Below are 27,954 nucleotides of genomic sequence, written 5' to 3'. Positions count from 1 at the left end.
GACCCTAGTTTAGGACGCTGAGAGGTGACGTTTTATCCCATTTCTTTTCTCCGTGGCTCTCCTGTAGCTTTCTGGAAAATACTTCATTAACAATGGCCAGTCAGGGTAAATAACCCCGGTGTTGACATCAACCTGAGTTACATTTAAGGTAAACCCTTACCATCTAGAAAATTTCAATTAAAGTAACTTCACTTAGATCCTCATTCTATCAGTTGTATCAACAAGGATTGTTTCAAAAGTCTGTGTAACAAAGTATGGATCAGGCTTAGACTGCTCACAAGGAAGTCAAAATCCCTCGGAGGCAAGCGGATATGAAACCTTTTTGCTCCTGGAAGGTTTCCAGAAGCAAAACAAGGCCAGGACTGTTCTCACGGCTGCTTCCGCATGCGTGGAGACAGGCCAGAAACAAAACCTGCAGTTGAAGGAGGGTAGATGAGAAGGGGAGAGAGGTAACTTGTGCGTGGGGATTGTTTAGGAGGCTCCTGCTGAATCTGCCCGATTGTTCAATGTGGAGCAGGCAGAATGTGGACACCCTCTGCTCAAGGCGCACGAGACAGCGGGGACCACTGACCGAGCTCAGGTGGTGTCCTTGGCCTCAAAGACCCTAGTCAAGCTGGAGGATATGGATGCGTCCACAGTTAATTGTGCGACATGACCTTGATCCTGAGTGTTTTAATTGGGGTCCAGGAGCCCCGTGCCTTGTGTAACTTGTTGCCTGTTTCTTTCCAGATTTCTCCTTTAGAAAGTGGATGTGTGGGATAACATGTCCAGTGTGTCCGAGGAGAGAAGAAAAAGGCAGCAGAACATTAAGGAAGGACTACAGTTTATACAGTAAGGGCTCCCTGCACGCTCTGTCCTCGCCACGTAGCAGTTCCTTTTTGCTGTGGGTCTGGATTTAGGAGGGGGTAGGACACTTTTAGTCCTATTCACCTGGGTTAGAAATCAGATATTTTTGTCCCAGCAATGCTTTCTGCTCCCGGAACATCAGTCCCTTTGTGTTCCGAGGTGGACCTTGCCATCACCGATATTTCAGGGTTAAAATCCTGACTTATCTCCCAAAATGTTTGACAGAGGAATTTGAACCTAGTTTCACTCTGATGAGGGAAAGTCAACATCGGTCAGCACCCAGGGCTTTTGCGGTCCCACTCCCTCTGTTGAGAAGCCCGGCCTCAACTGGCCTTCGTGACGCACGTCAGCGACAGGACCACAGCCCGGGTGGCCGTGTCCAGGCAGAAAGGCTTCTTTGTCCCTCCTGGGAAGGGGATATTCTTTCCCTCTGTTCTGCAGTGAATTGGAACAAGTAGAACTAGTGGTTCTGTACTATTTTAAAACTTTTTCGGCATTTAAAGAATTAGGCCCTCTGTTAGTAGAAGTAGATTTGAAAGGTAAATGTTACCCTAAAGAAAATACAAAAGAATAGTTTTAGATTTTTTATGTGACTACAGTTATATGTGAATCATGCTCATAGAGGACAAGTAGGTCTTTCAAATGTGCTTTGAACCAGTGATGAGCTAATGAGAAGCCCAGTTTTATGGTCACTCCTGGATGAACAAATCCTGACAGGGACCTGATCATCAAAATTAACTGATTTCTTCTTCTTAGGTCACCGCTGTCGTATCCAGGAACACAGGAACAATATGCGGTAAGGAAAAGATCTGTTTGAAAGTAGCCTGTGAACTGTCACATGTAGCCTGGCTTGGCAAACCCCAGTGTGGCCCTCTGTTTTTATAAATAAAGTTTTATTGGAACACAGCCATGCTCATTTGCTGGTGTGTTATCTGGCTGCTTTCATGACATGGTTGAGAGAGACCATATGGATCACAAAGCCTCAAATCCTTACTCTCTGGGTATTTACAGGAAAAGTTTGTCAACTCGTGTAAATAAGACAAGGTTAGTTTCTTCTGGCATACTTGGACAGTTGTATTTTCTTTCCTCTGTTAATGTCATTTTGAAGTAATTTCTTTGAGTCCCTTGACAGTTACTTTTAGCCTTTCATTTCAGGAAGAATGAGAGGGACAGATTATGATTGAGAGGGACAGAGTATCTTCTGGTTTTTCTTTAGCAGAGAAATTGTCACAGTAAAAGGGTGACTTGGTAATCAAATGAAAGAGCTGGAGATGAATCTAGTTAGAGAGAAAGCCCAGTTGACTAGGCCTGGTACTAAAGATTACCTCATCTCTGCATACTGTTAGTTCCCCGTGGCTTTGTGTCTCTGCGGGTTTTGGTGTTTCTGAACGTCGTTCCTTTCTTTCTGCCTCCCTCCCTCTCTGTTCATTTCAGCCTCTTCCTTCCTTTTCTCCAGACAGACGTAGAACTGTAAAGTATGAGAGCTAGCAATCATGTGGAGCAGTCCTTTGATTTTACAGACAGGCATTCGGGGCCCAGACAGGGGGATCAGCCTGTCTCTCAAGTCACCTCAGTCGTTAAAGATTGATCTGGACAGTTTCCTTTGTCACTTTCATCAGCTTAGACGTGAATTCATGAAACGAGATGAAGAGCTGCATGTTTATGTGCCCCCTTGATAGGAAAGGATTACTTATTTAATTTATTTTGGGGGCTGTACTGGGTCTTCATTGCGGTGCACAGACTCTCTAGTTGAGGTGCACAAGCTTAGTTGCTCCGAGGCATGTGGGATCTAGTTCCATGACCAGGGATCGAACTGGTGTCCCCTTCATTGGAAGGCAGTTTCTTAACCACTGGGCCAACAGGGAAGTCCCAGAAAGAGACTTTTAAAATCTTAAAGCAATGATAGCAATCCTGAAGGAAACTTAAAGAACTTTTGCCCCTACCAAAAGAACATGTGTACTAAAAGCAATAAAAAAACGATTTGACATCCCCTGGAAGAAAATCTGTGACCAACCTAAACAGCATATTAAAAAGCAGCAACATTACTTTGCTGACACAGGTCCGTCTTGTCAAAGCTATGGTTTTTCCAGTAGTCTTGTATGGATGTGAGAGTTGGACCGTAAAGAAAGCTGAGCACCGAAGAACTGATGCTTTTGAACTGTGGTGTTGAAGAAGACTCTTGAGAGTCCCCTGGACTGTAAGGAGATCAAACCAATCTGTCCTAAAGGAAATCAGTCCTGAATATTCATTGGAAGGACTGATGCTGAAGCTGAAACTCCAATGCTTTGGCCACTTGATGTGAAGAGCTGACTCATTGGAAAAGACCCTGATGCTGGGAAGGATTGAAGGCAGGAGAAAAGGATGACAGAGGATGAGATGGTTGGATGGCATCACCGATTCTGTGGACATGAGTTTGAGCAAGCTCCGGGAGTTGGTGATGGACAGGGAGGCCTGGCGTGCTGCAGTCCATGGGGTTACAAAGAGTTGGACACGACTGAGTGACTGAACTGAACTGAACCCCCTAAATCAGTAAGCCACCTGAACATTTACAAAAGAAGAAATACAAATGGTCCATTAAAATGTGGAGAAGTTCAGCCTTGCTGATAATCATTTATGCAGATAACTAAAGGATACCGTTTTTCCCCTAGAAATTGGTAGATTTTATGTGTGCGTGCTCACGCACGTGTGTACACATGTTGGCAGGGGTGCATTAAAGCAAGCCACTATATGCATTCATGGTTACTGTCTTTTTTGGAAAACAATTATAAATACCAGTTAGAAGCCTTAAAATGCTCATTCCACTTGTAGGAATTTATCCTTGGCACAGAGTTGGTGATGTCAACAAAAATTGACAGGCTGCTTTTGCAGCACTTTTCTTAATTGATTTTTTTCTTAGAAAAAGCAAGCACGAGGAAACTCCAGCTGAGATAGTAGTGACCTGGCCTAGATTTCATAATTTCTTACAATAGTGCTTGTTGCTCTGTCAAATTATTTCCTCTGAAGTTTTAGATACAGAAATTAAAATTTGCTTGCACTTTGACTTGTTCCTTAAAGAGTTTCAAGGGGTAACATTCTTTTTATTTTTTTTAAGGTATATTTACACGCTCTTGTGAGAAATCTTTTTAATGAAGGAAATGATGTTTATCGTGAACATGATTGGAACCACTCTATAAGTCAGTATTCAGAAGCTTTGAGTATAGCTGATTATGCAAAGTCTGAAGAAATTTTAATCCCTAAAGAAATCATTGAAAAACTATATATAAATCGTATTGCTTGCTATTCCAATATGGTGAGTTGTGACTTCTAAAGCAGTGTTTCTGGAGAGAAAAAAGATTTTCAGTAACATGGTACATTAGCAAAAGTTACCTTTCTAATTTCAGTTTATAGGAAAGATGTATTAGCTGCTTTAGAGAGGCCTCAAGCTTTGAAAAATCAGTTTTGGCCAAATACGAATTTTTAAAAATAATTTTTAAGATACTGGTCCTTGGAGATACCCTTTTGAGTATGGCTTTGAGGGAGAGGGGTATCTGCTCTTAAAAAAAAAAAGTCAGCCTGGGAAGATACAGGTATTCACAGATGGGTGTATCAGTTGTCTCTGCTGACAGCTTGCTCCTTATGTTTCTCTTAGGAGTTATTTTTATTTTTTAATTAAAAAAAAGGAGTAGTGAGCCTTCAAAAGAATTAACACAACCTCTTCACTTATCTAAACTTAAAAAGTAGTATTTTGATGTTCTTACAGTTTTCATATAGACATTTACACTTAGGACCTCAGCAATACCTGGACAGCTTTCTTTCTTGAAGATCTGGGGTCTTTTATGGCCAAAGGTCTGGATGGTGGGTACATAGGTAGCCATGATATTCTTTCCACTTTTCTGTATTTGAAATTTCATAATGAAAATAATTTTTAAAAAATAAATAAAAACCATTACCAATCCATTTTGAGAGGAGAATCTGAATTTGTTTGTGTTTGCATCATTGCAAGACATGAATTGATTGCTAACTTTATTTGGTCTCACTCACCAGGGTTTCCATGATAAAGTTTTAGAAGACTGTGATACAGTCCTCAGTTTAAATGCCAGTAACTACAAAGCTCTGTATCGGAAATCTAAGGCTCTAAGTGATTTAGGAAGATTCAGAGAGGCTTATGATGCTGTAGCAAAGTGCTCCTTGGCAGTGCCTCAGGTATGGTATTTATGTTCTAATTCATTTGTTTACATCCTAGCCATTTTATTGCTTCTGTGTAGACGAATGGCATCAAAAAGTTATGTTTTTCAGCCAGCCGTCTACTTGCTGCAGCTGGGAATAATTGCCCATAAAGCAAGTGTCTTGACAAGGATAAATTAGAACTGTTTTGTCCTTTCACCTCTACGGTTAGTAAATATAACCCTCCGTTAATTGTATATTCTGACTTTTTTCAGGATGAACATGTAATAAAACTAACTCAAGAACTAGCTCAGAAATTGGGATTTAAAATAAGAAAAGCATATGTTAGAGCTGAGGTAAGCTGGAGTTCTCGCCATAAGGTATTTTCATTTTGTTTTGTAACTTGGAATCAGTTCTGGTTTTAAATTAGCATCTTAATTTTCTTTCAGCTCTCACTAAAATCAGTTCCTGGGGATGGGGCTACAAAGGTAAGGTCATTACTTTTGTAAGAATCATAATTTTTAAAAAAAGAAGATAGAAGTAGTAGCAGTCCTGCTTTTAATATTTTGGGGTTCTGTTTATTTTTGAGGCCTTTTTATTCCTCATACACCTAAGTGGCCAGAGCTTCCTGCGCTATGAAAAGAAAACAAACAGCTCCAGTCATATCTTTTACTCTCAATCAGCATTTCCTGAAGGCCCATGGAGCATTTTACAGGATGTTCATAGAAGTTAGGTGTTATCAGAAAATGTGGGTTGGGGCCACATACTAATTTTAGAAGTCACTGGGGTAAACACTTATCTTTTTTAAGGATAAGTCTTCTTAGAGCTGTTAGGAGGTCGCTGTGAGTTGGGAAGGGTGGAGTGGCTACACGGGTCCCTCTGGAACTGGAACGCTCCTGAATATGCTTGGAGAAATACTAGGCCACACGAAATGAGTGGCAAAAGGCCCGCACTGTTTAATTCTATGTATTACAAAGGTTGGGCTTCCCAGCCAGGTGGCCTGCCAGTGCAGGAGACGCAAAAGATGCAGGTTCAATCCCTGAGTCAGGAAGATCCTGAAAAGGAAATGGAACCCTACTCTGGTATTCTTGCCTGGGAAATTCCATGGACAGAGGAGCCTGGCTGGCTACAGTCCATGGGTCACAAAGAGTCAGACACAACTGGGCATACACTGGACTGGCCCACACGACTGAGTGTGCACTGGACTGGCCATCACAAAGGCTTATGCATTCTGTTTGTCTCTGTCTTAATTGGAAGGAGGTCAGATGTGAGAATCGGCATTGCTCTCTTAGAGTGAGTTTTATAGCGTGCTTTATAGTCTAGAATCCTGAAAATACTATGATCTATTATTTGGTTCAATTTCTAGGCTTTGAACTGTTCTGTGGAGGATATCGAGCCAGGTATGTTTGCACACACATGTCCTCTTAATCTGAAGTGCCACCCTTGGGGACTTCCCTGGTGGTCCAGTGGTTAAAACTGCACGCTTCCAATGCAGAGAGTGTGGGTTTGACCCTGGTCAGGGAACTAAGATCCCACCTGCCTCACTGCGCACCAAACAAAAAAGAAAAGTGCCAGCCTTAGATGTTATGTCCGTTATAGTGTTGTCAGTTAAGATTGCTGGGTCGTTAGTAGTGTTAAAACAAGAGTAATTTCAGAAACCACCTCTGTGCTTCTGGTGTGTCAGTAGTGACTGATGGTACTGACTGTCAGCGAGCAGTTGTTTGGCGTCCACCGTGGCATCACCACCCTCTAGTAGCTCCACCCAAAAGGAGCCCAGGTATTTTGAGAAAGGAAGCATTTTCACAAGTGAATATATCTGTTCCTGGGCAAAACAAACTCTTTTTTTTAGAATTGCTTTTACTCTTTTATTTGAATTGGTTTCGCTGTTGTATCTATCTGTTTATAATTGCTTTCATATTTTCACCTTGCTCTTCATTTTCTCTGTTATTGGCCATTAACAGTAGTATTATGTACATATACTGAAAATATGTGAGCACATGTCCATTCATGTTACAGATTTATTAGCTCCGAGGCAAGAAGCACCTTCTGTTGTTTCTATACCTGCATCCAGTTTTTCTCACCAAGTTGGAAATGAGCTGGCTTCAGTTTCTATTATGCCCTTAACTTCTGTTTTGCCACTGCAAGTGGAAGAGAGTTCTCTATCATCGACAGTGTTGGCAAATGGAGGAAAGATCCCCTTCAGCACGCCGGAAGCGTTTTTAGATGATGGGGATATGGTCCTCGGAGATGAAATAGACGATCTCCTGGATTCTGCACCTGAAACTAATGAAACCGTCATGGTAAATTTCAGTCTGACTCCCTTAAAACCTGACTCCCCCCCCCCTTTTTTTTTTAATTGTGATATAACCTGCTAGATATTTTCAGTAGTGACTGTATGCTAAACTTAGGCTTTTCTTGAAAATTACTTTTGTCCTTTTCCAGTGGTAACTGGCACTTTATTTTATAAATTAAAAAAAAAAAACAGAACATGCTAGGAATCACATGTTATGGGAAAGGGAAATTTAACTCCCTGGCAAAGAATAGACATTTGGCATATAAGGCAAAATGAATCGATGGATTAAGGATTTCTCATTCCTTAAGGATGATTCTCCTGTAGCTACATAACCATAAAGCAAACTTGGGTCCACAGGCCAGATCTGGCCTGCTGCCTCTTTTGTACAGCCCGAACACTAAGATTGGTTTTGAGATTTTTACATGGCTGGAAGAAAGGGAAAAGAAGAATAATATTTTAAGATACATGAAAATATCTCATGACACTGCAGTAACACATTTGAGTAGTTGCACCAGAGACCGTGTAATCCACAAAGTCTACAATGTTAATAGGGCTATATTAATATTCAGCCCTTATAGAAAAGTTCACTGACTCCTGCTGTGAAGTATATTAAGAAAGATAGTGGCAGCAGTGATACTAGAATGATGATGCAAAGAGGGAAACTCAGAGCTGGTTTCCGGGGAGAGTAAAACCAGTGATGTCCTTGTGGGGCTGACAAAGAGAAGATGTAAAAGGCAGACAGATGATGGGGGGTGCGGGTGGGGGAGTTGGTTCCTTTGACTTTGATCTGAGGCAGGTTATTTCACCTCTCAGTCCCTCGGTTTCCTCATCTGTACAGTGACAGTCCTCGTAGGATGCACCTCAGAGGGTTAGGAGGATTAAATGGATGGTATATCCCGCCATTTGCAGAAAAGTTCGCTGACTCCTGCTGTGAAGTATATTAAAATAGTGGAAGGTATTTTAATTGATACAGGGGGCTCTCGAAAAATTGTCGCTGTGTGGGGGAGGGGCAAGGCATCGTTCCATTTGTTCTCATGAGGTTGTACATTGACATCTCCCAAAAGATGGTCCCCAATTCTCCAGGCTGCTCCAGCTCCCTTCTCTCAACCACCCTTCCTTCTGCCCTGGCCCCCATTGGCTCAGAGCAGGGAATGTTAGGAATCCTAGGAAGCTTGGAAAATGAAGCAGGGACTTCTCATTTGGGTCACAGTGATATTAGAAGTCACATCTCCAGACTTTTTAAAAAGTGGGCTGGAGAAGAAGTCAGCTCTGTCGCTTGGATTCTGCCATCTTGATTATGACTTCAACTTTGTTACCTAACAAAATCACCCGGTGGACTAATTTGTTCTTATGTGCTGATATTAAAAGCAGTTTGGCAAGCTTGGGACAGAGTTTCACAGACTTCATTCTGGTCTTGTTTCCTCCCCAGCCGTCAGCCTTAGTCAGAGGCCCCCTCCCAACTGCCAGCGTTGGCCCAAGCGTCCCCTTCTCGGCGGCGTCTCTTTTGGGTGCCTTGCCCATCGGGGCGAGGTACGCACCTGCGCCCTCCTTCTCGGATCTGTATCCGCCTTTGACTTCATCCTTAGAAGATTTCTGTTCTTCTTTAAATTCATTTTCAATGAGTGAATCTAAACGAGGTAAGACTCGAGCTGCTTATGTAAACAGTTACAGTTCATTTTCTAAAAAAGACAGTCTGTTTAACTAACACTAGGTAGTTGGTACTTGAGTTATTTTCATTGTAGCTGAAAGTACACTGTAGCTCTAAAACCTGAAGCTTCCTGTTTTAAATTCACCTGGACCTAACTGTGCCATTGTGGAGATCAAGAAGCAAAGGCCTAAGAGTAGGAATGTATGTGGCACTGTTTGTTTGTTTGTTTTAATAAGATAACTTGTTAAGGTGGGTGTCTGTTGTTTCGGGGGAGGGGTGTGAAATGACTTAATGTTTTCTCTAGAAAAGGGATAACCCCCTCTTAAAGGGTCTTAAAGACAGGTTATCCTTTTAAATTCTGAACTAGGCAATACTTTAGTTAAGACTAATTTAAAATCAGTGTTTAGAATGATAATAGAACCACCACGTATTTTTGGCTTCATCCATTGAGCTCAGCAAACTATGGTACTTTACTTTTGCAAAGGATTGCTGAGGTTTGGGCCTGACTCCTGTTTTTGTAATCTTAGGCTTAATGTATCCTTTAAGTAGCCACAAGAAAAATCTTCATATTTTTGTCAGGCATCATTACAGTTAAACAAATCAACATCAAAATAATTGATTTAAAGATTGGCAACTGAACAAATGAAAATTTGTGGAAAACAGAGGGTGGAGAGAAAGTAATGGAGTGGTAGACTAAGAAAAAGAAAGAAATTGAACCTGACTGATTCTTTTAATGTTTTGATGAGTTTCTGCTTCATACTTTCAAAAGGAGAGAATCCTTTTCCCTTTTTAATATGAATTATCTTCTTAGTCTTTTTAACATTCCCATTTGATAGGCTCTGCCTTAGCTCATGTCTCTGAAAAATTGCTTTTTATTGAAATTTGTCTAAGGATTATTTATGTCCTTGGTTTCTGGAGGAGAAGAGAGACTCCATAGCCCTTTTTGGGTGTCAATAATGAGCAAAAAAGCTTCTTGGAACTGGGAGGGGAAATAAGGTGGGAAGCCATAGTGAGCTACTAAGCCCTGATGTTCTTATTACATGATTAGAATGAAAAGGTCTGTTGAAGTTTTTTTATTATTTTAGATCTGTCCACCTCAACTTCTAGAGAGGGAACAGCGCTTAACAACAGTAATTCTTCCCTTTTACTTGTAAGTGCCACTTCCTCTTTTGTAACTTCGTCGCTTAAATTGCAAATAGGTCTTTTACTTAAGTAACTGAGTTATTTGAATGAACGGTACCAGCTCCCTGGAATTTTGTGTGTGCTGTGGGAAAGAGTGCTAAAATAAGACTCTTCTGGAACATCCAGTAATAAGTGCTCTGTGTTTAAGGCTGGATCTGTCATGGCAAATTAATCCAACAGTGTAAGAGGCTTTAGCACAGTGTGAGTGACGAAGAAATGCAAGATCAGGGCATGAAAACCCTGTTGGCTGATGAAGCAAAACAATTGCCCATTGCTTATAACAACTCATGGAGCAGCCCAAAAAGTGGGGGAGGGGCCTAGAGACCCCAAAGACAGGGAAATGTAGAAGGAAATTGTTTTCAAATAGAAACGTAGTAAGGACAGAATAGTCCCACCTCTAGTCTGTGCAGAATGTCTCACTTTTCAGATGCGTTTGTTTTCTTCTTTAGTGATAGTGCAATATTTTTTGGCTGTTTTTTGTTTTTTTGTTTTTTGTTTTCTTATGCTTCTTGCAGATGAATGGACCAGGCAGTCTGTTTGCTTCTGAGAGTTTCCTGGGAATTTCAAGTCACCCTCGGAATGACTTTGGAAACTTTTTTGGAAGTGCAGTAACTAAACCCACTTCTTCAGTGACCCCAAGACATCCCCTTGAAGGAACCCATGAACTGAGACAAGCTTGCCAGATCTGTTTCGTAAAATCAGGTCAGGACCAAACCAAGGAGCCCGTCAATAACCTGAGAGTTATTAGGAATTTGTAAATCTATGTGGAAACACCAACTATTGTGACTCTTGTATCTTTATTTGAATTCTTTCTAAAGAAGCAGCAATTATTGATTAGGAGCCTCTAGAGTCTAATAGGATAAGTCTCGGTTCTTCTTTGATATAATTTTATGTATAGAATCATTTGGAATAGAATATTTAACCTGATTTTGAAAATTCTTTGTATTTTAAGTATATGTTTAAGAATGTGATCATTTTCAAATAGAGTGAGAACTAGAAAAAAGCATTTTAAGACCAGTATGTGATACAGTGTTTGTGAAAATTAGAGTACTTTCTGTTGGGTTTCTTCATATCTTTACCCCTAAGTCAAGTCATACAAACACAGTTTATTCTAAACGGGGCCCAAATTCATTTTCTTTCTTAGTTTATTTAAGCACATGCTTTTCCTTTACTCCGTTGGTAAAGAATCCGCCTGCAGTGCAGGAGATCCTGGTTTGATTCCTGGGTTGGGAAGAACTGCTGGAGAAGGGATAGGCTACCCACTCCAGTATTCTTGGGCTTCCCTCATGTCTCAGCTGGTAAAGAATCCGCCTGCAATGTGGGAGACCTGGGTTCGATCCCTGGATTGGGAAGATCCCCTGGAGAAGGGAAAGGCTACCCACTCCAGTATTCTGGCCTGGAGAATTCATGTACTATAGAGTCCATGGAGTCACAAAGAGTTGGACATGACTGGGCGACTTTCACTTTCACTTTACCTTTAGAAGCCATTAGAATTCTTATTCTAATAATTAAATAAGGGTTATATCTTGGGAGCACTCGTGGTTTTGTTCTGATCTTTGTGTTTTGTCTGACAGCACAAAAGGCAAAAGTTACTTTCCCTAGCTTGTTTTACGTGGGGGTTATGAAAGGACTTTTTCATGGGAATTTAATAATCATTATTCAGTTGCTCACATCTGCTTATAACTGTGCCTGTAAAATGAAATGATACTTCTTGTGCATATGAACAATCCTTTTTATATCTTTTTCAGGGCCTAAGCTAATGGATTTCACTTATCATGCTAATTTAGACCATAAATGTAAGAAAGATACTTTAATTGGTAGGATAAAGAATGTAGAAGATAAGTCATGGAAAAAAATACGTCCAAGACCGACAAAAACAAATTATGAAGGACCTTATTATATATGTAAAGGTATGTGCTATAATTACTTAATTGGTGTACCATGGCCTAAGTGAGAAACAATTTGCTACTTTTATTGCAATAGTCCCAGTATTACTGTTACTAAAAATGTTTAGAGTTAACAGCAAATTCCTTGGTTTGAAAGATTAGTATTTTTTTATATTACTTTTACCTTTGCTTTTAATTTGCTGTCTAGTGGGTGTTTAATAGTTATTTATTGAAATAGGGGTTTCACCAGGTTTTAAACAGAAAACTGTCTCAAACTTTGGGTTCTCTGACATAGTCTAAGCAGAATCAGAACACTGAACTAAGGCTTTGATAATGTCACTCTTTTAATATATTTTTGAGAGAAATATAGTGTTTTCCTTTTGTCAGACCATTCCACCTAAATGAGCTTTCAGTCAATTAAGTCGCTCAGTCATGTCTGACTTGCTACCCCATGGACTGCAGCATGCTAGGCTTCCCTGCCCATCACTAACTCCTGGAGTTTGCTCAAACTCATGTCCATTGAGTTGGTAATGCCATCCAACCATCCCAACCTCTGTTGTCCACTTTTCCTTCTGCCTTCAATCCTTTCCAGCATCAGGGTCTTTTCCAGTGAGTCAGTTCTTCACATCAGGTGGCCAAAGTATTGGAGCTTCAGCTACAGCATCATTCCTTCCAATGAATATTCAGGAAATGAGCTTTGAATGTCCGTAAATGATAGAATGGGAAAGACTAGAGATCTCTTCAAGAAACTTAGAGATACCAAGGAAACATTTCATGCAAAGATGGGCTCAATAAAGGACAGAAATGGTATGGACCTAACAGAAGCAGAAGATATTAAGAAGAGGTGGCAAGAATACACAGAAGAACTGTACAAAAAAAGATCTTCACAACCCAGATAATCACGATGGTGTGATCACTCACCTAGAGCCAGACATCCTGGAATGTGAAGTCAAATGGACCTTAGGAAGCATCACTATGAACAAAGCTAGTGGAGGTGATGGAATTCCAGTTCAGCTCTTCCAAATCCTAAAAGATGATGCTGTGAAAGTGCTGCACTCAATTTGCCAGCAAATTTGGAAAACTCAGCAGTGGCCACAGGACTGGGAAAGATCAGTTTTCATTCCATTCCCAAAGAAAGGCAATGCCAAAGAATGCTCAAACTACCACACAGTTGCACTCAACTCACACGCTAGTAAAGTCATACTCAAAATTCTCCAAGCCAGGTTTCAGCAATAGGTGAACCGTGAACTTCCAGATGTTCAAGCTGGTTTTAGAAAAGGCAGAGGAATCAGAGATCAAATTGCCAACATCCGCTGGATCATCGAAAAAGCAAGAGAGTTCTAGAAAAACATCTATTTCTGCTTTTTCAACTATGCCAAAGCCTTTGACTGTGTGGATCACAATAAACTGTGGAAAATTCTGAAAGAGATGGGCATACCAGACCACCTGACCTGCCTCTTGAGAAATCTGTATGTAGGTTAGGAAGCAACAGTTAGAACTAGACATGGAACAACAGACTTGGTTCCAGATATGAAAAGGAGTACATTAAGGCTGTATATTGTCACCCTGCTTATTTAACTTACATGGAGAGTACATCATGAGAAACACTGGGCTGGAAGAAGCACAAGCTGGAATCAAGATTGCCAGGAGAAATATCAATAACCTCAGATATGCAGATGACACCACCCTTATGGCAGAAAGTGAAGAAGAACTAAAGAACCTCTTGATGAAAGTGAAAGAGGAGAGCCTAAAAGTTGGCTTAAAGCTCAACATTCAGAAAACAAAGATTATGGCATCTGGTCCCATCACTTCATGGCAAATAGATGGAGAAACATTGGAAACAGTGGCTGACTTTATTTTGGGGGGCTCAAAAATCACTGCAGATGGTGATTGCAACCATGAAATTAAAAGACGCTTACTCCTTGGGAGAAAAGTTATAACCAACCTAGACAGCATATTCAAAAGCAGAGACATTACTTTGCCAACAAAGGTCCATCTAGTCAAGGCTGTGGTTTTTCCTGTGGTCATGTATGGATGCGAGAGTTGGACTGTGAAGAAAGCTGAGCGCCGAAGAATTGATGCTTTTGAACTGTGGTGCTGGAGAAGACTCTTGAGAGTCCCTTGGACTGCAAGGAGATCCAAGCAGTCCATTCTAAAGGAGATCAGTCCTGGGTGTTCATTGGAAGGACTGATGTTGAAGCTGAAACTCCAATCCTTTGACCACCTGACGTGAAGAGCTGATTCATTTGAAAAGACCCTGATGCTGGGAAAGATTGAAGGCGGGAGAAAGGGATGACACAGGATGAGGTGGTTGGATGGCATCACTGACTCAATGGACATGAGTTTGAGTAAACTCTGGGAGTTTGTGATGGACAGGGAGGCCTGGCGTGCTGCAGTCCATGGGGTCGCAAGGAGTTGGACACGACTGAGTGACTGAACTGAACTGAAATGATTTTTTAAACTTAGGTGGTGAACATGCAAACATCAGGGCTTTTTTTGCCCTGTCTGAAATAAAAGTAATTTAGAATTGTGCTGCTGTTTTTTTTTGTTCGTTTGTTTGTTTTAAGAGTTAATACCATTGGGACTTCCCTGGTGGCTCAGATGGTAAAGAATCTCCCTGCAATGCAGGAGACCCAGGTTCAGTCCTGGGTCGAGAAGATCCCCTGGAGAAGGGGATGTCTACCCACTCCGGTATTCTTGCCTGGAGAATTCCATGAGCCTGGCAGGCTATAGTCCACAGGGTTGCAAAGAGTCAGACACAACTGAGCAACTAACACTTCCATGCTTTCAATACACCATTCCTGCATAGTAATATGTGTACCATGGTTTGAAGCTATCCGTGAATTGTTAGAAAAATTTAAACAATGCCCTTAGTGTGTTTAATGTTCATTGGCTTTGAAAACACAGTGGCCCATGTTTTAAATGTCTTTTAATGCCCTGTCTCCCCCCTACTTTTTTTTTAAGATTTTGTTTGAAAATATATTATTTTTTTTTTCCTTTTTCAGCGGATAGTTACTTTACAATGTTGTGTTAGTTTCTGCTTTACAGCAAAGTGAATCAGCCACACGTATACATACATCCCCTGTTCCTTGGATTTTCCTCCCATTTAGGTCACCACAGAGCATTGAGTAGAATTCCCTGTGCTGTACAGTCGGTTGTCATTAATTACCTGTTTTATTCATATTAGTATATGCATGCCAATCCCAATCTCCCAATCCATCCCACCTCTGTTAATTTCCTGTCTTTCTAGATGTTGCCGCTGAGGAGGAATGTAGATATTCAGGCCACTGCACATTTGCTTATTGCCAGGAGGAGATAGATGTCTGGACACTGGAGCGGAAAGGTGCGTTCAGCAGAGAGGCTTTCTTCGGTGGCAATGGAAAGATCAGCTTTACCGTGTTCAAATTGTTCCAGGAGCATCTTGGAGAATTTATATTCCTTTGTGAGGTACCGTCTTCAAGTCTTCTTTCGACTGTGAAACAGGTAGTGGTTTCTGACCCAGTAGTATCGAGTGCTTAGCTCTGGTCCTGCTGTATGCTAAAGCATTTGCTTAGCAATGGTAGCTACTATTACTATCCAAAAGAATTACATTAAGACGTCCTATTTGCCGAGTGTTAATTGACATATGCTTGTAATATGTAAGTATGAATGTCATCAGCATCACACAGAAGTTATCATCTTGTATTACATTTTTATGATAATTCTTTTCTGTCTGTTTCAGAAATGTTTTGATCATAAGCCTAGAATGATAAGTAAAAGAAACAAAGATAATTCTACTTCTTGTTCTCATCCGGTTACAAAGCATGAATTTGAAGACAATAAGTATGTTGGTATTTTCTAGTATTTTTAGTGACAAAATTAATCCTCTTTTTAGATCTAAATAAAACCAGAGTAGTATCTTGCCAGGCGTTCCCTTCTCTTTTTGTTGTTGTTTTGAAAGATGGTGACTATTTTTATAAGACTAATAGCTTTTGCTGAGAACTTTAAAATGAATTATTAAGATTTAATACAGAAAAGCAATACTGGTTTATAGCTTCTCATGACATGGATTTAGGTATTTTAATGTAGCCTAACATAATTATCCTCTCCTCTCCCCAATTAATCCTACAGTTGCATACAGTGGTTTGTTTTTTTCTGAAAGAGATTTAAAATGTATTTTCAGTCTAGAATTTTACATTTTGTATGTGTATATGGGCTTCCTTGTCACTCAGATGGTAAAAAAAATCCACCTGTAACGCAGGAGACGTGGGTTTGATCCCTGGATTGGGAAGGTCTGCTGGAGAAGGGAATGACAACCCACTGTAGTATTCTTGCCTAAGAATCCCATGGATAGGAGCCTGGTGGGCTACAGTTCATGGGCTTGCAAAGAGTCAGACGTGACTGAGCGGTTAAGCACACACACACGAGTATATACTTTTTTAAAAAAGCTATGGTAGAACAGTAGTAAAATGTTGCTCCATTTTCCTCTTAGGTGCCTTGTCCACATTTTGCGAGAGACAACAGTGAAGTATTCCAAAATACGTTCTTTTCATGGCCAGTGTCAGCTTGATTTATGCCGACATGAGGTTCGATATGGCTGTTTAAGGGAAGATGAATGCTTTTATGCACATAGTCTTGTAGAATTGAAAGTCTGGATATTGCAAAATGAAACAGGTAGGTTTGTGCAAGATTGAGACAAGTCCCCTCAAGAGCAGTCAGGGTTTACGAAATGGTGTTGAAGACCTTTCCCCATAATCTGGTGTGGCAGCACTGTAGATTTCATCTTGAGTCTTAAACCTGAGTTGCTTCATCTTTAGAGTGGCCTATTTTGAATGTGGTCTCATATAAGTAATTCCTGATACAAGTTCATGTATGCAGTATGGATCCGTGAGGAAGAAAGATTCTTCGGAAGGCACCAAGAGTAGTATGATATTCATCCTTGGTGACAGATTATGCCAAATGGGGGTAAAGAATTGAGTCTGACTGTGCCTAGACAGGTGGCCTGGTATTGCGTAAAGAACCTTAAACAAAAGTCTTCGGCATTTTTCAGGCATCTCACATGATGATATTGCCCAGGAATCTAAACGATATTGGCAAAATTTGGAAGCAAATGTACCTGGAGCTCAGGTATGTTTTTCCTTTATCCTTTCTGCATTCGTGATCTTTTCTGGAATGGCCTGATGGATGTTAGTAGTTGGCAGATACAGTTTATACTTCCATGTAATCCAGTAACTTGCTTGAGTTTTCTTGAGTTTATTGAGTTAAGTGGGAAAAAAAATTGCATAAATGTGAAAAAAAATTTCTGAATTTTTGAAATAAAAAACCAAAAAACTAGGCATCTCATAGTACCTGCCAGGAATACAGGTTAGGGAATTCCCTTGTGGTCCAGTGGTTAGGACCCTGTGATTCCACTGCAGGGGCCATGGGTTTGATCCCTGGTCAGGAAACTAAGATCCTGCATAGCCAAAGAAGAAAAGAATATAGGATCCAATTTTCTCTAATTATTTTATCTTTTGGCCACACCACATAGCATGTAAGATTTTAGTGCCCCAACCAGGGATGGAATCCACATCCCCTGCAGTAGAAAGAGTCCTGACTACTGGGAAGTTCTAGGATACAGTTTTCTTATTTAGTTTATTTGGCAAAACAGTTGGGGTCTTGGGCTGTGGGCATCCTCGGAGGAGGGGAGGTAGGCTATGTAGTTTTGCTTACCACTTAGCCAGACTGCTTTATCCAGCCATCTTCCTTCCTTTCTCCCCACAAATCCTAAACATTAACACCAGAGCTGGCTTTGATAAATTGAGGTTTGGCATATGTAATCTACTTTCATCATATTCTCTTAAATTTGGGTAGAGAACTAGAGATTTAGTTATCAGATTGTATATATAGTGGTCAAATCATCAGACCAGACAAGAACAGAAGTTGTGTGCTATTATATTAAAAAAATAATAATAGCACACAGTTGTGCATGGCGAATGAATGTGTTCTCAGAAAATGGTTTTCTGTTAATTAAAACTGACCTCTTAATTACTTAAGGTACTTGGCAATCAAATAATGCCTGGATCCCTTAATATGAAGATAAAATTTGTATGTGCTCAGTGTCTGAGAAATGGCCAAGTCATTGAACCAGACAAAAACAGAAAATATTGCAGTGCAAAAGCAAGGCATTCGTAAGTAGTGTGTGTGTGCAAATAGTGCCTGTTTCTTTTCATGGGCGTAAAACCGTACATATAAGAAAAAAGATTAAGGCTGTGAGGAGAGCAAAGGAAAGTTGACAATTTAGGAGTAATTGCAAACCAAAAGGAAAGAGATTTTTAGGATTTAGTAGCTAAGAATTCAACAAAATTCAATAGTATTTTTCCTGTATTTTACCATTTCCTTGTTTAGGATTCATAGGGAATGTCTGTTTAGAAATATCAACAGGAAGTGAAATGACAGAATCATAAGGCATTTCTTTTAGAAGGGTTGAAAAAAAAATCTCTGGTCCCTTAGGTACAGACTTTGTACCTGCCCCTTTATATTATGCCTTTGCCAGTGTGTTTTTGTTTTTTCTGAACTCCATTTTTCTTAGGTGGACCAAAGATCGTCGTGCGATGAGAGTGATGTCTATTGAACGTAAGAAGTGGATGAACATCCGTCCTCTTCCCACAAAGAAACAAATGCCTTTACAGTTTGATGTACATACGTAATTTTTAAGCCACTTTTTTTTTTATTAGGCATTTCAAATCATTAGAAAGTAGTAGTAATTCAGATGGAAACTGGTACCCTTTAAATAATGCTCGTCATGTTACTAAAATCTAAGTCGTCCTTTCGTTTTCCTTCCCCTTTTGTGTGTGTGGCTCTGGCGCAGTTTTTAGGTTGACTGGAATGAATTACTTAGGAGACGTAGAAAATGAACTAGAGAAAAGTGATGGTCTAGACTTAGCTTATTTTCCAGATGAATGACTGTGAGCAAATGGTAGAGAATTTCACTGATTCCTCAGCTTTGCTATCAAACCCAAGACTTTCTGTATTATTAACTCTGTTGATGAGTTTTTGGTGTTTGTTTGTTTTTTTTATCACGCCTATTTCTTTCACTGAAGCAATGGATGCTCACTAAAGGATACCTAATGTTACAGGATTTTCTTGAAGTAACCCAGGGGTGGAGAAGGAAATGGCAACCCACTCCAGTATTCTTGCCTGGAGAATCCCAGGGACAGAGGAGCCTGTGGGCTGCCGTCTCTGGGGTCGCGCAGAGTTGGACATGACTAAAGCGACTTAGCAGTAGCAGCAGCAACCCAAGGGAAAAATGCTTTCTGTTGGAGCAACATGTTCCCCCAAAGCCCTTAGACTGGGAACATCAAACTGACTTACAAGGTGGCACGTTTCGTCTTGGTCCCTGTGGTTCCCTACATGGTCGTCTGGGCAAAGCTTGGAACTGGCCTGACTTTCTTGTTCACAAGAGAGGGTCTGGCGGGGTTATACCTGAGCTCAGGTGAGGGGCGCTTTCTGCCCCAGTGGAGGAAACATGGAGAGCCTTTTGCCCAGAGCAGCAGTGCATATGGACTGCAGAGTCTCCACTAACGCGGCTCCTTCTCCAAACTGCCAAGGAGTTGAGGAAGAGGCGGGTTCATTTCCCATCACCCAGGGCACCTTGCAGTTTGTGAAACTTAACACAGGTTACAAGGCCAGTCTTTGAGGGAGGTGATGTGTTTGTGTTTATCCACTGTGGTTTCAGCCTCATAGATATGGGTGATTTATTAGTGGGCTATAATAAGAGAGGAGGAAGGCTTATTAGAACCAGTGATTATCTTGTGCTTCAGTAGATAGTGGAGATTATAGACGTACTCCTCAAAATTTTGCCAAAACAAAGACGACTGGGAACAGTTCTAACTCATGAGGCAGCTGCCTAGAACCACTGATTATTCTCTCATTGCAGATGCGGGTTCTACACTGCGTTTACAGGAACACATTTCCTCTGTTTCCCTATCCCACTAGATACTGCTAAGGGGTCCTTTTTCTAAAAGAAGAAATAACACTCTGCATGCGTGTATGTGCGTAGGCAGTGTGGTGAGGCGGAGAGAGGATGGACTCCAGGGTCTGCCCAAAGGGCCAGTTAGTTATCCTCAGTTTGCTCATCTGTAAATGGGAATCATTGCAAGGAAGATATGTGAGATGGTGGTGTGTAAAAACCCAGCACAGAGCAGCCTTCTCCTTTATCTTCTCTTCTCCCTGCTCCTTATCACTGAGCTTTGAAAGACAATCATCAATGTCTACCCAGTAATACATAAGTACTTCCTGGGGCTTGAATGGGAAAAGAATATAAGAAAATCCATCACAAGAATGTTTTGGTGACTTGACTTCCTGCAAAAAAATTGTAAAGGGGTTGGGGGGTCCCTGACTTGCGTTCAGGAGAGGAAAGGAGCAGTGTTTAGTGTTAACCGCTTCTTGATTTTTGGTGAAAGTCAGTGCTAAGCATTTACTGTTATGTAAACTAATACACAGAGCCAGCTCTGTTGAAACACGGATAAACTAAGACAAGCTAACAATGAATTGTGCTAGGATTTATGCTCCATAAAGACAAGTACATTGATGATATTTACGAATGTGCTCTTGGTGACAGTGGTATTCCTAGTTCTTAATAGTCACAGGTCTTAGGGAAATCTGTGTTCTGCTGACTGCTATCATTTTATTTTTCCTACCAGTATCACTGTATTTACTCTGTAAAGTAAAAATGCAAATAACCACAAGAGGTATTACTTGAATGCTGTATAACTGGATGGCCTGGTTAGTGGAATAATTGTCTTCTGACACTGCAGAGCTAGTGAATGATGGCTGATATTAGCTGCCAGTGTCGGTGAGAAGTAAATGTCGGAGGTTTTCTCTGACCTTGTTTATTGGAGGTGTCTGCAGTTTCTTTCCTGCTTCCCAAGTGCTGACAAGGGGTTATCCTGGGTGTCAGGCAGAGGAGAGTAGGATATGTCATATTGAGGGGGCCAGAGACTTGCACTACAGAGATAAAGTGCTCTGTTGTGTTAAAAACAGATACTCTGAATAAGTGAATCTGTTGACATTTTCTCATAAGAAAATGTTCCATATTCCAGTTCCATACTTATGCTCTTTTGAAAAGTTTTGAGACAGAAAGCTTGATATCATCTCATGTCTTTGGGGCTTATAGTCAATTTGAATAGGAGCAAATTAATCTCATTTAAAAATTATATTACTCAGCATTAGCATGGATAATATTTATTTCGCTTACATGTAAAAATTAGGCAGTTTTACTCATTGTACTCTGTCTTAAAGCATATTCATGTATTTTTTTTTAATACAGCTGTGCAATCATATTGCTTCTGGGAAAAAATGTCAGTACATTGGAAACTGTTCCTTTGCTCACAGTCCTGAGGAACGAGAAGTGTGGACCTACATGAAGGAGAACGGGAGTAAGTTGATGATTAAACATGGCCTTGACACCCACGGAATCCAGCTCGCCTGGAAGTCTCTTTCCTCCCTGTAAATTGCCAGCTTACAGGGGACACACAAGGCAGTCTGTGCTCTAAGCCATTATCTCATTTTATCAGTGAAGCAGTCTGACCCCCAATCATGTTTGCTTAGGTCAAATTTGGATACAAAAACGTAGGTCAGCATCCTCTGACGACATAGGCGTGTCCCTGAGTCACTGTCTGGGGTAGTTCAGTCCTTCACGAGTGCTCAGGTCAGATCACCTGCTCCTGGTGTGAAGAGTCACTCCTGAATTTATCAGGTTGGAACTGGAGGTTTTTTCCCGGAACTCTTATGGGTAGAACAGGCCCAGATGCAAAGGCCCAAGGAGAGAATGATTGTCTTGGTCAAGCGTCAGTTTTACTGTGAGAGCGTTGGAAAGAAGCCTCAGGCAACCTTTCACTTCTGATCAGAAAAGGTTTCGATACCAGGATCATTGTTCTTCAGTCTTAAGTAAACTGATCAAAATTTATGGATGGCTTAAGAGCTGCAATCTGGGGATTACAAGAATCAATTGGATTTAAGCACATCACCTATTGTATTTCAGCCATGCAAACATTCAGTGACTTGTGTGAGTGGGACTCCTTGCTTAGAGTGAGGACTTGAGGATATCCTGAAGGTGTCCTTGCAAATCAGGGCTCTTGCAGCAATTCCTGCTACCACTGGCCTGAAGGAAGAAGGATTTCCTATTGTATCTCTAATCTTAGCTGGAGGTATATTGTTAGAAACACTTGAGCAGACAGTAGAGCCGGTTTTGACCAGATCCTCATTTCTAGTTTTATTATTATTTTTTTTAACTCAGTGCCTCTCAGCTGGGGATGAATTTTGCCATCCACACCCCTCTCCCCTTTGGGACAGTTGGTAGCATCTGGACCTTTTTTATTGTTATGACTTGTGGGGCAGTGCTACTGGCAGCTGGTGGGCAGAGGCCAGGGAGATTGTTAAACATCGTACAGTGCACAAGGCTTATCCAGCAGCAGAGAATTATCTGGCTCAGCACACAGGTGGTGCTGAGGCCGAGAAACCTTAGTTTTATCAGTGGATGCTAATGCCGGATATACTTGTTCCTACTGTAAGAAGCAGCTTGCAGCCACAGCCCCAGACCTGGTCATTACTGTGCTGTTGTAAATTGCACCCCTGCATGTCAGTCCTCTGGGAAAGTAGCTGGACTGACGGGGCCCCATCAGGGCCAGAATCTTGGTCCCTGTAGTAGGTTCCTCACCTTTCTCAGTAAACAGTGAGGAGCTGTGTAAGTTGCCTGTGTGTTTACGGCACTAACGAGTGTTTGACGTGGGCCCTTATGAAGCTGTGGCTTTCCTTTTCAGCAATGCCCTTGAAATGGCTTCTGAATTTTATTTTTTGGCTGCACCATGCTGCATGTGGGATCTTAGTTCCCTGACCAGGGATCAAGCTTGTGTCCTCTGCAGTGGAAGCTCAGAATCTTAACCACTGGACCACCAGGGAAGTCTTGGGTTTCTGAATTTTAAACACCCACAAGGTGTCTTGCAAATGCAGGGAGGAGTTCATCAGTCTTGAAAACTAATGTTTGTCTGTGCCCTCATGGACCTGAATTTGGTTCTTACCCTGAGCATCTGGAACTGGCTCGTCTCTCGTGTCTAATACATAATCATCTCTGTTTGCCTCTTGATTTTCTTTTGAAAATTATGCTGACTGATACAAAAAGAGTGCACGCTCTTGTGTGTATTTAAATGGTGTCTTTAAATATTTGCCGCTGAAAGGAGTTCATTTTTCTTTAGTACAAGATATGGAGCAGTTTTATGAACTCTGGCTAAAGAGCCAAAAAAATGAAAAAAGCGATGATGCAGCCAGTCAGTCCAGCAAAGAGAATGGAAAGCAAATCCACATGCCGACGGATTACGCGGAAGTTACTGTAAGTACCGCAGGTTGGTGCCCTTGTCTGTGCTTCCAGGCCTTTCTTTTCTTTCCCACCTTCTCCCAAACCTGGCTCCCTTGCTCCCAGCTGGCCTGCCTGCCTTCCGGTGTCTTCATCTTCTCTTTGCGCTGGCTCCCCGCTGTGAGTCTAAGCCTCTCCGTCCTAAAAACTCCTTTCCTGCCTCCTTTTTCTGACTCTGGAAGCAGGAGCTGGAGAGTCACTGGCCTGAGACCCTGGGTAGCTTACGGAATGCCTCTGTGAGGGAGACGCACAGCATGATGAGCCTGCGGGTGCATCCCAGTGCTGGGCCACGAAGGTGCTCAGGAATGGAGGGTTCCCCACCCCCAGGCCCTCCTTGCATGTGGGATCTTGGTTCCCCAGCCAAGGATTGAACCCGTGCCCCCTGGACTGGAAACCACTAGACCATCAGGGAATTGCCCACCCTGCCCCAAGTCCTCATGTTCCCTTACCATCCTGCTGCAGTCTGGCCTGTCTCTGGGTTCCACCCCAGACATAAGTCACCTGCGGTGTTTCACTGTGCTAGCCTTAACATTTTTCGGAAAAGTAAAGGGGTTAATATAGAGAGTATCTTGAGCCGACCATCCCAAGTCAACTGATGTTAATAGTTTGCCGTGTTTGCTTCTGTTAGGTAAATAAAATACCACAGATGAGGTTGGAACCCCAGTTGTCACCCTTCCCAGAGGGACCAGATCCAGTGTGTCTTTTTCGAGGCCGTGTCTCCATATCTTGGACTGTCTAATCCTAATCTGCAGTTCTGCCCAGCGTGTTTTTTTAAACTGACACAGATGTACACATTAACTCTGCTCCTTGTTTCCAGTTTTGGTTTTTTGGCCTCTTTCTGAATTGAATCAGTCAGACCCGGGTCAGGGATGTGTCTCTGCTCACGATAAGCCCTGTGGACTCTGCCCTCTCTGCCCAGGCTCAGCGCCGATTGCCTCTCCACCTTAAGTACTGCTGAGGTTTCCAGAGCAGGGTCCACCCCAACTTTCTGGGTCATGAGAGTCACCTGTCTCTGTGAGCCTCTTCTCTCTGCCCCCTGGCCCCCGCCCTGCGGTCCCGCCTAGCATGTGAGATCCTGGTTCCCCCGCCAGGGATCAAACCTGCATCCCCTGCATTGGAAGCACGGAGTCATAGCCACTGCACCGCCAGGGAAGTCCCTCTGTAAACCTGTTCCTACCCAGTGTCACACAGGATTGACCCAGGGCACTTGGGAAGTACTGTTCAAATACCGCACGCTTGCATCTGTGGCAGCACAGGGTTCCTAATACAGTTCGTGGGTCTGTGCCCCTGGGGCGGCGTCTTCCCAGCATGGGTACTTCCCTGGTCCCTGGCACACGTCCTGGCCCGCGGTAGGGGCTCAGTTCATGTGCAAGCGTGGAGTTGCTGCTCCTTGTTCTTGCACAGCAGGCGAGCCCTGGGCTTTCGCATCTTCTCTGATTTTCCTCATGGTGTTTATCCTCCCCGGGACCCTGGTTTGAACCTGGCCCCCCATCCTCCCGACAGACTCCCTTGTTGGCACACCAGTTTCTTGCCAGAGAGTGCCTGGACCCCTGGCACTCTCTTGTCCCGGCTCATTGCTTCCTATGTGCTGGGGGGACCCTCGGCCCATCTCTCCCAGCTACCCCCGCTGGACGGGCTCCCCAAGAATAGAATGTGGGCCTTAGGTGGAGTTTTTAGTCAATCTGGGCCCCCCCCCCCCGGACAGCAGCTGCTGACACGACACGTCTTCCATGCGCTGCAGGTGGACTTTCACTGCTGGATGTGTGGGAAGAACTGCAACAGTGAGAAGCAGTGGCAGGGCCACATCTCCTCTGAGAAGCACAAAGAGAAGGTCTTCCACACTGAGGACGACCAGTACTGCTGGCAGCACCGCTTTCCAACGGGGTATTTTAGTATTTGTGATAGGTACGTGGGTCTCTACAGCTTCCCACGTGAACTCTGCTGGTCTGGCTTGAATTCCACAGTCATTGTATCAGTAGACATGGTGCAGGCTAAATCACTTCGGTTGACAGACTCTGTGTGACCCCATGGACTGTAGCCCTCCAGGCCCCTGTGTCCATGGAATTCTCTAGGCAAGAATACTGGAGTGGGTTGCCATTTCCTTCTCCAGGGGATCTTCCTGACCCAGGGATCGAACCCACATCACTCACCTCTCCTGCACTGGCAGGCAGGTTCTGTGCCACTGAGAGCTACCTGGGATGCAGTGGACAGGGTACCTGAGTGGCAAAGTCTTCTAATCCTGGATGTTGGCATCTGAGCTCAGAGTTTTAATTGCTCCTTGAACATTTCCTTCACTCACCTGTGTTACCTGAAAAGACTCACTAGTTTGCCCGCACTGGAGTGAAACATCTTAAGATAACCAGACAGGGAAGTAAGTTCATTCAGGCTTGCCCAGATGATCTCTGAGCTGGCAGTGAGGATTCTCTGACTCTTCACAACCATCTTTTCGTAGTAGATGGTTGAAACTGCCTTTGAATTATATTCCAAGTGTCAATCTGGAACTTTCTCAGGTCAGATGGAAATAGTATTAATAGTATCACTCTTTTTAGTTAGAAAATTTTTCAGTGAAAAGCTAGGCAATTTTGAATTGCTCCTTATTTTGTTGTTGGCCATTTCTGTTTGATTTCCCAATTTAGATCCATGTGATACGTTGAATTATTGAAGATTATTTTCTACTTCCGGTCCCCTTTGATTTTCTTTCTACTGCATCAGGAAGGAGTAGAGTGTTTTTTTTTTCCCCTAGCAATCAGTCTTTTTCATTGAATAGTACATTTAAATAGTTTAAAGTACTCATTTCTCTATTCTAGATGCCAAGACAATAAAATACTCATTTTTATTATACTCCGATATGAAAGTATTAAAAATACGCATTTTTCTAGGATTATGAGTTTGAGCTACAAGTTTAACACAAACCATATAGGTAGTGAAGAGCACATTTTAAAGACTGTTATAAACAACGGGTGGACACTTACCAAGCTGACTTGTCCTAACAGGTATATGAATGGTACCTGCATGGAAGGAAGCAGCTGTAAATTTGCACATGGCAATGCTGAACTTCACGAATGGGAAGAGAGAAGAGACGCCCTAAAGATGAAGCTCAACAAAGCACGGAAAGATCACTTAATTGCCCCCAATGATAATGACTTTGGAAAATATAGTTTTTTGTTTAAAGATTTAAACTAATATGCTGGCTTTTATGTATGTTACATAATCAGGGCATTGACCAGAAAAATTGAAAGTGTTCTAAGGCACGTAGCAGAGGAGCTGCAGGTTTTCTGCTTGTATTGGCGTCTCTCGTCCCTCCTGAGCAGCAACCCACAGTAGGTAGGAAAACGGGCTGTTGGACAGGTCTGGCCAGGCTCTTAGGGCGTCACATGGCGAAGTGACCGCTACTGGTTGCCATCTGTTGAACGGACATTTGGATGAATTGTGTTCGGGAAGAGGTGATGTCTAGGACGACTCCTTGAGTTGGTCCTTCAGATAAGAATCACGATGGTGAGAGAGAAACACTGTACTAGGATCAGAACACATGATGGATGAAATTCTTCACGCATTTTTAAGAGGAATGAATTTGTCTAATAAAGTTCGCTACTTATCTGTACGTAGGTTGCTAAAAAGGATTTTTTTAACTCAGATTTTAAGCCAAATAACCATTTAACACTAGTATATGTTAAATGGGGTATTTTTCTGTATTTGTATGTTTCACTATAATAAGGGAACTGAGGATAATGTGCATTGAGACTATTTTGAAAAATAATCAGTTGACTCAAATTTTATTTCTTGGTCTTTTGCTGTTTAAATGATGATTTTGAAAGATTAAACTTGTACTGTTGGTATTGTGTAGTGTATGGACCAATATTGCCTGTAATAAAGATTTTATATATAGATGTCTTTCATTTTGTGGTATGGTCCTTGCCTCACAAAGAATTGTTAAAACTGGGTCCTAAAATCACAAGGTTAGATCTTTTTTTTTTCTGGCCACTCCATGCAGCTTGTGGGATCCCAGTTCCCCAACCAGCGATCGAACCTGGGCCCTTCGCACTGGAAACATGAAATCCTAACCATTGGATCACCAGGGAATTCCCTAGATTTTTTAAAAACACTTTTCCTCAAGCAATTAATGACAAAGTAAATTAGAGGGACATGGCAGTAACTGCCACTCTGTCCCACTCTCCTGCGATTCGGGTTGCTAAAAGGCTTCTCTTACTGACCAACATGCTAACTCCTCTAAGAGCTCTTCTGTGTTTCATTCACATGAACACTCAGCAAGGGGACACATGGTCAGCTAGGACGTGGGCTGTGGGACTCTGCAGAGATAGCCGTCTAGCGAGATGCGCTCGATAGGGTCATTGTGGTTGTTGAAAGACCGCTGAAGACATGGTCAGCACAGAGACAAAGGCACTGCTGTCGTTCTGCTAAGTCTCCCTAGTCTGACGGCCTTCATGATGTTTTTCTTCTCCATCCTTCCAGACTTCTTTTGTGCTCTTTCCAGGGAGAATAGATGTTAAAAAAAGATATCTCTGCTGTTCTGTTTCAACCTGCAGTTTAAAAAGCTGGTTGTTTTAACCTTGGAAACGTAGGCTTG

The 27,954-nt window shown here is 42.1% G+C and overlaps 1 protein-coding gene across 1 annotated transcript; it reads left to right on the top strand.

The window, feature by feature from the left end:
• The first annotated feature begins 1 nt into the window (after position 1).
• ZC3H7A (zinc finger CCCH-type containing 7A) lies at positions 2-27,265 on the top strand. Its single transcript, XM_040230609.1, has 23 exons — positions 2-644; positions 730-831; positions 1,603-1,642; positions 3,938-4,135; positions 4,870-5,028; positions 5,265-5,345; positions 5,439-5,477; positions 6,356-6,389; positions 7,006-7,289; positions 8,712-8,919; positions 10,016-10,080; positions 10,628-10,814; positions 11,861-12,022; positions 15,249-15,445; positions 15,720-15,820; positions 16,470-16,651; positions 17,028-17,104; positions 18,014-18,147; positions 18,549-18,654; positions 21,288-21,396; positions 23,212-23,345; positions 25,111-25,274; positions 26,363-27,265. The coding sequence occupies exons 2-23, from the start codon at positions 764-766 to the stop codon at positions 26,550-26,552; spliced, it is 2,919 nt and encodes a 972-aa protein (XP_040086543.1). The 5' UTR covers positions 2-644; positions 730-763; the 3' UTR covers positions 26,553-27,265.
• Positions 27,266-27,954: the final 689 nt, after the last annotated feature.

This window comes from Oryx dammah, unplaced genomic scaffold, assembly GCF_014754425.2.
Source record: "Oryx dammah isolate SB20612 unplaced genomic scaffold, SCBI_Odam_1.1 HiC_scaffold_2, whole genome shotgun sequence".
Taxonomy (NCBI): Eukaryota; Metazoa; Chordata; class Mammalia; order Artiodactyla; family Bovidae; genus Oryx; species Oryx dammah.
Note: the sequence above shows the minus strand (reverse complement) of the source record. Positions and strands in the feature narration are given on the sequence as shown.

Bases quoted from the DNA above. Each gene is read 5' to 3' on its own strand.
- ZC3H7A (XM_040230609.1), top strand. From the start codon at position 764: ATGTCCAGTGTGTCCGAGGAGAGAAGAAAAAGGCAGCAGAACATTAAG. The intron at 8,920-10,015 runs GTAAGACTCGAG...TTATTATTTTAG, and splicing joins AATGAGTGAATCTAAACGAG to ATCTGTCCACCTCAACTTCT. The intron at 16,652-17,027 runs GTAGGTTTGTGC...GGCATTTTTCAG, and splicing joins GATATTGCAAAATGAAACAG to GCATCTCACATGATGATATT.